Genomic DNA, 12,828 nt, shown 5'->3' with positions numbered 1-12,828 from the left:
AGCACTGACCCTCCGACAGTGCCCACTCCCTCAGCACTGACCCTCCGACAGTGCCCGCTCCCTCAGCACTGACCCTCCGACAGTGCCCCCTCCCTCAGCACTGACCCTCCGACAGTGCCCCTCTGTGTTAATAAATGGAAGTTTTCTGTATGTTCGACTCTCAACCAGTTTTGACAGTTTGGTGCCAATCTGCTGTTAGGAATGTCATTTATAGATGAAAGGATCTTATCACCTGTTTTGGTCAGTGATGTGGGATGATTTTCTCAATGTGATTATGTTGGTAATGAAGGCACAGACTCAGTGTGGGACATACCCTCGTTGCTGTTGTCAATGCAAAAATCAAACAATTCCATTCTGGTATTAATCCATGGAACAAATGACTGAACAGACCGTGGCTCCTTTCTCTGGGAAAGGGACAGTTTACATATAGTTTACATATAGGGCCTTTAAAATGATGAATGGTTTAGAGATTTAGCTTACAAATATTTCTTTTTAGGGTGGGCCCATACAGGTAAGCTGGGGTCATGAACAGATCTGACAGGGAGTTCAGGAGAAGGCTTTGTACCAGAGAGTGGTGGGTGCTGTCTGGTGCAGAATTTACTGTCATCTACAAAAGGGAAGCCAATTTGAAGGTGAGAGAAAATGTACATGACTGTGGGGAAAGAGCATTGAGAGTGGGATAGGATAGATGGCTGTACCAAAGGGTTGGCATGTACTCAATGGACTGACTGGCTTCCTTTTGTATTGTACGATTCTATAAAGGATTGTTTGAGTGAGAACTGGATGAAACACACTGAGGATAGAGGAATGCTGAAGATGGGCTGAAGAGAGGGTAGGAACAGGAGCCTCACCTGGAACAGAAATTGCAGCACAGAGCAGAAGGGCAGAATGGCCTGTTTATTTGCTCAAGGCTCGATGTAACAGAGGTTGAAATGAATGCGAAAATGCTCCCTTAGATTGAGTTTCAGAGAAATTGTTCTACATTAAGCACTCTAACTGTTAATTTTTCAGTGATTTTTCAGATCAAGGCCTATGGCTGTTCATCATGATATCGTCAGCTCATTATCAAGGAATGTAACTCAGCTTTTCAATTTATGCCAGCTCTTCACATTGGCTTCACAGTGTGACACTGAAGATAAGCCCTGTACGACAATACTTACATAGCAATGCCTTTCCAAAATCTGTATTACAAAACTGCAGGATTCAGTATTTCTTTGCAACCTGTTGTCACTAAACCATAAAGACATAATCTCATAATCCAGTCTGTCACTCTCTGAGGAATACCACAACACAAATTGAACCAAACACAAGGTAATTCCAGCTCTGTTTTGGCCATTAAATGAAGGCAAAATACAGACAGATTCAGCAGGTCTGGCAGCATCTGTAGAGACAGTAACAGAGTTAATGCTTCGAGTCCAAAGAAGGGACACTGGACTTGAAGCATTAAGTATTTCTCTCTCCACAGATGCTGCCACACCTGCTGGGTCTCTCTGTATTTGGTATCTGTTGTCTTTTGTCCAAAATTGTTTTGGCCATTCCATAATAAACAGCTGCTTCCTTCCACAGTTTTAAAAATGTGGGAGCAGAAAGTGGCCATTTAGGCTCTCAAGCCTGTTCCATCCCACTGTCTGTACCACCTGCCTTGGCTCCATATCCTTCAACAGCTTCGTTTAACAAAATCTGATCTCAGACTTAAAATGATTGATTGTGCCCCAGGTAATAGTCCCAGGACCTGGGTCTGAACCCACCACACCCGATGGTGGAATTTGATTTTAATAAAAATCTAATGATGACCAAGAAACAACTGTTAATTGCCGGAAAATCCATCTGGTTCCTGAATGTCCTTTAGGAAACATAAGAAATAGGAGCGGGGATAGGCCATCTGGCCCTTCGAACCCACTCTGCCATTCAATAACATCATGGCTGATCTTTTCATGGCCTCAGTTCCACTTACCCATCCTCTCACCGTAACCGTTAATTCCTCTACTCTTCAAAAATCTATCTATCTTTGCTTTAAAAACATTCAATGCGGAAGCCTCAATTACTTCACTGGGAGGGGAATTCCACAGATTCACAACACTTTGGATGAAGAAGTTCCACCTCAACTCAGTCCTAAACCTGTTCCCCCTTATTTTGAGGCGATGCCTCTTGTTCTAGTTTCACCTGCCAGTGGAGACATCCTCCCTGCTTCTATCTTATCTATTCCCTTCATAATTTGATATGTTTCTGTAAGATTCGCCCCTCATTCTTATAAATTCCAATAAATATAATCCCAGTCTATTCAGCCTCTCCTCATAAGTCAACTCTCTCAACTCCAGAATCAACCTGGTGAACCTCCTCTGCACCCCCTCTAGTGCCAGTACATCCTTTCTCCAGAAAGGAGACCAAAGCTGTACACAATACTCCAGGAGTGGCCTCACCAGCACCCTATACAGCTGCAACATAACCTCCCTGTTTTTAAATTCAATCGCTTTAGCAATGAAGGACAAAATTCCATTTGCCTTCTTAATTACTTGTTGTACCTGCAAACCAACCTTCTGTGATTCATGCACAAGGACACCCAGCTCCCTCTGCACAGCAGCAGGCTGCAATTTTTTACCGTTCAAGTAATAGTCCTTTTTACTGTTATTCCTACCAAAGTGGATGACTTCACACTTCCCAGCATAGCCACATCCTTGCCCACTGAATTAACCTATCTACGTCCCCTCTGCAGACTTTCAGTGTCCTCTGAACACTTTGTTCGACCACTCATCTTCTTGTCATCTATAAACTTTGATACACTATACTTTGTCCCCAACTCTAAATCATCCATGTAAATTGTAAACGATTGCAGTTTCAACACTGATCCCTGAGGCACACCACTAGCTGCTGATCACCAAACAGAAAACCACTCATTTATCCCCACACTTTGCTTCCTGTTAGTTAACCAATCATCCCTCCATGCTAATACATTGCTCGTAACACCGTGCACCTTTATCTTCTGCAGCAGGGTTTTGTGTGGCACCTTGTTGAGTGCCTTCTGGAAATCCAGATACACCACATCTACTGGGTCCCCGTTGTCCACTGTGCACATAATGTCCTCAATGAATTCCAGAAAATTAGTTAAATGTGACCTGCCTTTCATGAACACATGCTGTGTCTGCCCAATGGGAAAATTTCTATCCAGATGTCTCGCTATTTCTTCCTTAGTAATAGATTCAAGTATTTTCCCCACTACAGAAGTTAAGCTAACTGCCTATAGTTACCCACCTTTTGTCTACCTCCTTTTTTTTTATCAGTGGTGTTACATTTGCTGTTTTCCAATCTGTTGGAACTGGAAGGAAACTGACAACCTCACCTAGTCTGACCTACCTGTCGCTCCAGACTCTCAGCCATGTCGCTGACTCTTAACTGCCCAATGGGTAATTAAAGATGGACAATAGCCAATCATGCCCATGGCCAGGTTTCATGGCTAGTAAAACACACCATGGTGAGAAGCATTGAGTTTTATTTGAGGGTTCATTCTGTTCCTGTAAAGGCTGGGAATCACAAACAGTTCATAACACAGGAGAATGGCTGGGTTGAGGTGGGGACTGGGGAAATTTGTGATTCCCAAACCAGGCAACTCAGAATGGGAAAATTAAGGGGAGGATTAAATAGACGTGTTTAAATTTGGAAGTGTTTTGGCAGAGTAGGCTGTGACACAAGGGAAGACAATTGCTCAGTCAGCTGTAATGATAGTTGGGAATGATGAAATGATACTTGTAAAGCCTGATAAGGTGGTGGAAGAAGATTCAATAATTATGTTCAAAAAGGAATTGCATAAAATGTTGAACAGGGTAAAAACAAACTGCCAGACCATGGGGAGAGAGCAAAGTGTTAGAAACCTCTCTCAAAGAGGTGGCTCAGATGCGAGGAGCTACCAGATGTCTGTCTGCGCTCTATCATTATGCGATTCTATGAGGTTTTTACACAACTTTGTGGCCTGTTTAAGACAACACAATATGATCACATGTTTTTGATAAGGGTCCACATGGCAGACTAATGGTTAAAGTGACAGCCCATGGGATCCAAGGAAATTTGACAAATTGGATCCAGAATTGGCTGAGTATTAGAAAACAGAGGGTGATGGCTGAGGATTGTTTTTGTGACTGGAAGCCTGTGTCCAGTTGGGTTCCACAGGGACCAGGGTTAGGGTCCTTGCTGTTGTGGTATATATAAATCATTTAGGTTGAATGTAGGAAGGTTGATCTGTAAGTTTGAGGATGATATGAAAATTGGTGGGTGACAAATACTGATGAAGATAGCCTTAGACTACAAGAGGATATAGATGAGCTGGTCAGATGGACTGATCTGTGGCAAATGCAATTCAATCCAAATAAATGTGAGGTGATGCACTTGGGCAGCACAAACAAGGCAAGGGAATACATGATGAACATTAGGACTCTGGGAAGAACTGAGGATCAAAGGGACCTTGGTGTATGTGTCCACCAGTCCCTTGGGTAGAGGGACAGTTAGACAAAGTCGTGAAGAAAGCATATAGAATACTTGCCTTTATTAGCTGCAGGGAAGTGATGCTGGAACTGTGTAAGATGTTGATTAGGCCATAGCTGGAGCATTGCGTGCAGTTCTGGAATCTACATTCTAGGAGGGATGTGATAGCATTGAAGAGGGAGATTTACCAGGATGTTACCTGGGTTGGAGAGTTTCAGTTACAAAGAGAGATTGGACAGACTGGGATTGTTTTCCTTGGAGTGGAGGAGACTGAAAGGGGGACAGGATTGAGATGTATAAAATGGTGAGTGCCATAGACAGGGCAGACAGGAAGAAACTTTTTCCCTCAGAGAAAGGATCAATGGTCAAGGGACATAGATTGAAGGGAAGGGGCAGGAGGTTTAGAGAAGATGTGAGGAAATCCTTTCTCACCCACGGGATGGTGGGAATCTGGAGTTCACTGTCTGTAAGGGTGGGAGAGGCAGAAACCCTCCAAATACTTAAGAAGGATTTAGATGTGCACTTGCAAAATCAAGGCTGTGAACTAAGTGCTGGAGAATGGGATCAGAATAGTGAGGTGGTTGGTTTTGATTAGTGCAGACTCAATGGGCTGAGGAGTCTTTACCTATGATGTAAATCCCTCTGACTCTATAACTCTATAAAAGTGACCAAAACAGTTTTCTGAAATCACAATCTGTTATTCTTTCTGCAAAGGAACTGAGCCAAGATTCAAGTTTGTGAGAAAGATGTGGAGGGATTAAGGCACTGTAAACAGCTGCGTGAGGTTGAGTTAATAGAAATGGTTAATGGTGGCCCATTTAGACTGATACAAATGTCTGCCCAGATATTAACATTGGAAAGTGTAGGGAATGGAGATTGCACTGGGGTGGGTTCAGGTGGGTGGACCTGCTGCACTCGGGCTGAAGGACTTAACTTCTTACCTTTGAAGAATACTATTTTGTGGTCTGCAGTTCTTTCATAGACAGAGTCCACACCTTCCATGTTGCTGGGTAAACCCCGCCAGAATCGCTGGATCTCTGCTGGTTGCAAGGAGACCAAATGTCTGTTACGGGTCAGGCGCCAGAAATACTTCCCTATGAGAGCAAACACAAGTGGTTACTGAAGGAAGCAGATTCCAAAACAGGAGTGTAACATCCCAGTCTACAATGCAACACTTCACACATTATCCTCAATTCCCTCCCTGCCCTCTCAGTAACCTCCTTCATCTCCACAACCCTCCAGGATCTCTACACTCCTCCAGCTCTGGCCTCTTTAGCATCTCTAATTTTAATTGCTCCACCACTGGCAGCTTGAATTCAGGTGTCCAGGGCCTAACCCTGCAATTCTCTCACATCAACCTCTCCGTACCGCTGCCTCCTTAAAAATTCTGCACGGAACCCGCCTTTTAGATTGAGCTGTCTGAATATTGAATTCTGTTGCATAAAAGCTCTTGAGCCTTGGCTCATGGAATCATAGTCATACAGTCAGAGTCACGCAGCACAGAAACAGACCCTTCGGTCCAACCAGTTCATGCCGAACATAATCCCAAACTAAACTAGTCCCACCTGCCTGCTCCTGGCCCATATCCCTCCAAACCTTTCCTATTCATGTACTTATCCAAATGTCTTTTAAATGTTTTAATTGTACCCACATCCACCACTTCCTCAGGATGTTCATTCCATAAGTGAATCACACTCTGCGTAAAAAAATTGCCCGTCATGTCTTTTTAAAATCTTTCTCCTCTCACCTTAAAGATGTGCCCCCTAGTCTTGAAATCCCCCAACTTAGGGAAAAGACAACTATCATTAACTCTATCTATACCCCTCATTATGTTATAAACCTATATAAGGTTGCCTCTCAACCTCCTATGCTCCAGTGAAAAATGTCCCAGCCTATCCAGCCTTTCCTTGTCAAGGGTACAATATGTATGTAAATTATTCTGTGCACAGCCTGCTTCATCACCGAAACTGCACTCATCAGGTCAATTATCAAGATTAGTAATATAAAGGGAAAACAACAGTTAAACTGCATGGGAAGACAGTGCTGATTTGTTAGCAAGTGAACTCGTTCAATTGTTATTGCAATTACAGTATTATTTAATATTTAACTCCTAATAATTACAATCAGAGTCCACCTGCTAACCAATCAGCACTCTCTTCCCATGCAGTATAAATGTTATTTTCCCTTTATATTTTTACTTTTACAAATTGTGTTGATGAATGCAAGATAAAAACCTTTGGCAAAACGTTTCCTTGGTTCATCAATAAATAGGTTTTCTATGACCAAGTGACTACTTGTGAAATTGTTGCTCTTGCTGTGATGTAGATTTCAGAAAGGACTTTGACAAGGTCCTAAATGGGAAAACTGATAGAGAAGGTAAAAGTACGTGGGATCCAGAATAACCTGGCAAGTTAGATCCAAAATTAGTGACAGGAGAGGGTGGTGGTAGAAGGCTGTCTGTGTGACTGGAGCCCAGTGTGTCCTGGCATACCACAGGCATCAATGCTGGGTCCTGCATTATTTTTGATATTCATAAATGATGGAGATGAGAATGAGGAGTGGTGATAAGTAATTTTGCATGACACAAAGATTGGCTGACAGTGAGGAGGAAGGTGTTAGTTTAGAGGAGGATGGGAACACCCGCACCTCCAAGTTCCCCTCCGAGCTACTCACCATTCTGACTTGGCAATATATCGCTGATCATTCACTGTCATTGGGTCAAAATCCTGGAATTCCCTCCCTAAGGGCATTATGAGTCAACCCACAGCACAGGGACTGCAGCAGGTCAAGAAAGCAGCTCACCCCCACCTTCTCAAGGGGCTACTAGGGACAGGAATAAATGCTGGGCCCAGCCAGCGACGACCACATCCCACAAATGAATAGAAACAAAAATGGATTGGTCAGATAAACAAAGTAGTGACAGATGGAATTTAACCCTGAGAAATGTGAGGTGATGCACTTTGGAAGAAGGAACAAGACAAGGGGAGTACTCAGTAAATGGCAAGACACTAGGAAGTGCAGGGGGACAGAGGGATCTGGGGCATGCTTATCCATAGACCCCTGAAGGTGGCAAGGCAGGTTAATAAGGTACTATAGTCAAAAAGGCACACACTGCCTTTATCAGGCATGGCAGTGATTGTAAGAGCAGGGAGGTTATGTTGGGGCTGGACAGGACTTTAGTTAGGCCCCAGCTGGAGCACTGTGTATAGTTCCGGTCGTTGCACTATAGGGAGGATGTGATTACACTGAAAGGGGATGAGGAGGAGATTCACCAGGATGCAGGCCTGGGACGGAGCATTTCAGCGATGGAGGGAGGCTGGATAAGCTCGGGTTGTTTTCTTTGGAGCAGAGAAGGCTGAGGGGGGACCTGATAGAGGGGTATAAGGTTATGAGGGACATGGACAGGGTGGATAGGAAGCAGCTGCTCCCCTTAGTCGAAGGGTAAGTGACACAAGGGCACATTTTTACAGTTTTTCTACAGACTTGATGGGTCGAAGGGTCTCTTACATACTGCCTGATTCTATAATTCCACGATACTATAAAATGGAGTAGAATTATTGACTTGGCTGCTGCAGTTCTTGTCTATTCCAGCAGATGGGGCAATGCACCAAACTAGATACACTTGAAGAAGGCACATATTGCACGGCTTCATTGATAGCACCACTGGAAATTTTAACGTTTAATATTACTGCCTTCAATTCATTACAACATCTCTCCCTGCTCATAAATAGCTTCCTATTCCAATCATTTGTCAAATCTTTCAATAATAGTTATAATATATTGTTTCATCTTCAGGCTGACATTATTGCCTTTAAATTGCAGAGAAAAGCACCAATATATCACAGGATATGATTTGTAATCAAGTGAACAGCAGTGGTTTGAGAGCTGGCCCTTGGCTGTTGTGTGAAAAATTAAGAGAATATGAGAGCGCACAAAAGAAAACCAGGAGCCAATCTGACCCATCAAATTGTTGCAAATTGACTGCCCAACCATTACAACCATACCCACACTTGAAAAGTACCTCAATGACTGCGAAATATTTTGAGAGACCCACTGGTTGTGAAAGGTGCTGTCTAAATGCGAGTTTTTTTTTTACACACATCTATTGGAGCCCGCTGGAGGATTTTGTTCAATTCATGACAAGTGTAGCTGTTCACCTGACATTTGGAAGCTGTGACCCATATAGATGTGGAGGTGCCAGTGTTGGACTGGGCTGGGCAAAGTTAGAAGTCACGGAACATCAGGCTACAGTCCGACAGCTCTGCTCTGAAAGCTTGTGATTCCAAATAAACCTGTTGGACTATTACCTGGTGCCGTGTGACTTCTGACTTTGTGACCTGCCTTGACAGCACAGAAACACATCCTGCTCCATGTTTGTGTTTCTATTTCACATGCGCCTTCTCCCTGCCCTGCTTTATCTCGCCTCCACACCCCCTCTCCCCAACCCCATTCCCATCTTGGCATCCTTCTATTCGTTAGCAGCTAGGACAGAGCTTGAATATTGCTGCACAAAGTGACCCCCTTTTAAAACAACGTTTCTGAATTAATTTATGTTGTTAAATTTGAACAAAAAATGGGTTGTAACTGTTCCTAGGTGCATTTGCTATGGCAAAACTTGGCCAATCAAAGTCCACTTGCTAACCTATCAGCACCCTGTTTGTCATAGAGTCATACAGCATGGAAACAGGCCCTTCGGTGCAACCAATCTGTGCCGATCATAATCCCAAACTAAACTCGTCCCACCTGCCTGCTCCTGGCCCATATCCCTCCAAACCTTTCCTATTCATGTATCTATCCAAATATCTTTTAAATATTGTAATTGTACCCACATCCACCACTTCCTCAGGAAATTCATTCCACACACAAACTACCCTCTGTGTAAAAAATTTGCCCCCCATGTCTTTTTTAAATCTCTGTCCTCTTACCTTAAAAATGTGCACCCTAGTCTTGAAATTCCCCCATTCTAGGGAAAAGACAATGACCGTCAACTCTATCTATACCCCTCATTATTTTATAAACTTGTATCAGGTCACCTCTCAACCTCCTGCACTCCAGTGAAAAAAGCCTCAGCCTATCCAGCCTTTCCTTATAACTCAAATCTTCCATACCCAGCAACATCCTGGTAAATCTTTTCTGAACCCTGTCCAGCTTGATAATGTCCTTCCTATAACTGGACAACCAGAACTAGACACAGTATTCCAGAAGAGGCCTCACCAATGTTCTGGACAACATCAACATGATGTCCCAATTCCTATACTCAAAGGTCTGAGCAATGAATTGATGATCCCTTTGACATTTGCGTTCTTGTGTCTGTCCTGATGAGAGCAAAGTAGGATATGTTTGTGTAATGTGTTAATCCAACTACCCCTCTAAGGTATCTGGGCGGTTTCCCCCCATGTTTCACTATCACAAAGTGTAGGGTGGGAGAACCCTTGGGGAAAGCCCCCAGTGGGCCAAATGGCCTCTTTCTGTGCTGGACATTTTATATAGAGTCAGAGAACACAACGGGGAAAGCGAGTGAACCATATGTAAAATTAATACGAATAGTCACATGTATATAAAACACAAATGAAGACCAAAAACAAACAGCTACAGTTTTGGGTGTTCCAAGAATTCTGGCCATATGTGAATTCCCTGTTTTTAATGGTGGCCATGACTCTAGCTGCCTGGTCCTAAGGTCTGGAATCTCCTCTGAAACCTTTTCAGTTCTCCACCTCTCTCACCTCCTTTAGAACGGTCGCTAAAACCTAGCTCATTGCCCAAGCTCAGTGTTAAGTTCTGTTTTAATAATTAATGTTAAAGGATGCCATATAAATGCAAGTTGTTGTGGACAAGAGGCATATGAAGCAGGTACAGGAGTGAGAGGCATTGACTGGGATATATTGTCAGTTTGCAAGACCAAGAACAAACGAGAGCCTAGTAAAATAGCGAGCAGAATAATACTATTGGACGTGAGAACATAAGTAGGCCATTCAGCCCATCAGGTCTGCTCCACCACTTAATGAGATAATTGCCGATTTGATCATCGACAATTACACTTTCCTGCCTTTTTCCCACAACCCTTGATTTCTCCTTCCTGATTAAAAATCTGTCTGTCTCAGCCTTGAATATGTCTAATGACCCAGCCTTGACAGCCCTCTGCAGGAAATAATTCCACACATTCACTTCTCTCTGAGAGATGGAATTCCTCCTCATCTCCGTCTTAAACTCCTTCCTTATTCAGAGATGATGCCCTCTGTGCTAGACTCTGCCACAACAGGAAACAACCTTTCCACATCTGCCCTGTCAACTCGTCTAAGAATCTTGTGTGTTTTAATAAGGTCACCTCTCATTCGTCTCCACTCCAGTGAGTACAGGGCCAATCTAGTCAACCTCTCCTCATGAGACGATCCATCCATATCTGGGAACAAGCTAATGAATCTCCAACAGAATACGTGGACTGAAATTACAAACTGGGAAAGTTTGCTGCATTCAGTTTCAATGCTGCATTGTAATAAATCATGAGAGACTTGCAGAATGGAAACTCACAGAAGACAGGCAGCTTTCTGATCTGCAGATCCTAATGTCTTTAACACTTTCAAGGGTATTCTGTGGGGATATTTTGAAGCAAAACAGCTCACGTTTATACATCATATTGTCACATTGTCAGGAGGACTCAAGGAATCACGTGATCAGTAGTTTCTCTTCTAGTTCTTGTGAGATAGGGCAGCACGGTGGCTCAGTGGTTAGCACTGCTGCCTCACAGTGCCAGGGACCCAGGTCTGATTCCACCCTCGGGCGACTGTCTGTGTGGAATTTGCACATTCTCTCTGTGCCTGCATGGGTTTCCTCCGGGTGCTCCAGCTTCCTCCCACAGTCCAAAGATGTGCAGGTTAGGTGGATTGGCCATTCTAAAATTGTCCTGTAGTGTCCAGGGAAGGGTAGACTAGGTTGGTTAGCCATAGAAATGCAGGCTCATGGGGATAGGACAGAGGGGTGAATCTGGGTGGGATGCTCTTTGGAGGGTTGGTATGGGCCAAATGGCCTGTTTCCACACTGTAAGGATTGTATGATCTTTCCTTAGATAAGGGGATGAAAGTTATTCACAGTATTCCAGCTGTACTAAGCAAAGACGTCCATCGTATATATAGAGAAAGATTAGAAAAATTGAGACTGTTCACCTTACAGTGGTGAAGGTGAAGCCAGGGGAAATACTTAATTAGCCACATGAAGAGAATGTGGAACTCAGTGCCACAGGCAATGGTGAAGGTGAATAATTTATTTTAATGTATTTTAAAGAAAGCTAGATTAACACTTGGAGGGAGAAAGAAACAGAAAGCTACAGTGTTGGAGTGAGATGAACAGAGACTGAGAAGATGATAGGTAACAGCAACAGCAGCTCGAAGCAGTTGGGCTGAATGGCCTTGTTCTGAGCAGTATGTTCATGTTCTGTAAGAATATTCAAGCTCTCAAAGGATTTTAATATTCTTCAATGTTCAATGTTCTTTAAGAGTATTCAAGCTCTCAAAGGATTTTAATGTTCTTCAATGTTCAATATTCTTTAAGAGTATTCAAGCTCTCAAAGGATTTCAGTGGGGCAAACAACGAGATACACTTCATGAGCAGGAAGGTCAACAAATAAAGGAAAATAAAACAAAGAACTGAGGATATTGGAAATCAGGCACAAAAACAGAAATTGCTGGAGATACTCAGCAGGTCTGGCAGCATCTGTGGCGAGAAATCAAAGTTAAATGTTTCGGGTCCAGTGACCCTTCTTCAGAACTGATTGTAGTTGGAAAAGATTGGTATATATGCTGAGGATGGGGAAGGAGGGGGTGAGGAGTCTATGATAACAAAAACAAAGTTGCTGGAAAAACTCAGCAGGTCTGGCAGCATCTGTGAAGGGAAAAAACAGAGTTAACGTTTCGGGTCTGGTGACCCTTCCTCAGAACTGATGGTGGCTGGGAAAACGTCAGTTTATATGCAGAAAATAGGCAGGTGGGTGGGGTAGGGAGTAAACGATAGGATAGAGCCCAAAGAGAGAGAAAGACAGTTGGACAGACAAAGGAGTTGCTAATGATCAGGCTGGGAGGGTGAGTAGTTGTTAATGGGGACTGTTAGTGACTAACAACAGGGGGTGTGTAATGGCAGGCTATGTGATAACAAAAGTCAACGATAAGTGGAGATGGAGCCCAGAGAGAGACAACAACAGTTGGACAGACAAAAGAATTGGTAAAGGTCAGGCTGGGAGAACCAACAGCTGCTAATGGGGAAACCATTAGTGGCTGACAATGATAGCAGGAACTGCAGATGCTGGAGAATCTGAGACAACAAGGTGTAGAGCTGGATGAACACAGCAGGCCAAGCAGCATCAGA

The 12,828-nt window shown here is 43.5% G+C and overlaps 1 protein-coding gene across 1 annotated transcript in view; it reads right to left on the bottom strand.

The window, feature by feature from the left end:
* LOC125481061 (matrix metalloproteinase-17-like) overlaps positions 1-12,828 on the bottom strand; it is a 20,393-nt gene that overhangs the window by 3,946 nt on the left and 3,619 nt on the right. Inside the window, exon 3 of the mRNA XM_048592171.1 lies at positions 5,415-5,567. Coding sequence (XP_048448128.1) covers positions 5,415-5,567 — 153 coding nt within the window. The remainder of the gene's footprint in view (positions 1-5,414; positions 5,568-12,828) is intronic.

Source organism: Rhincodon typus, unplaced genomic scaffold (assembly GCF_021869965.1).
Source record: "Rhincodon typus isolate 14 unplaced genomic scaffold, sRhiTyp1.1 hic_rhity00000744, whole genome shotgun sequence".
Lineage (NCBI taxonomy): Eukaryota > Metazoa > Chordata > Chondrichthyes > Orectolobiformes > Rhincodontidae > Rhincodon > Rhincodon typus.
The sequence above is the reverse complement of the archived record's forward strand: the minus strand, read 5'-3'. Positions and strand labels throughout refer to the sequence as shown.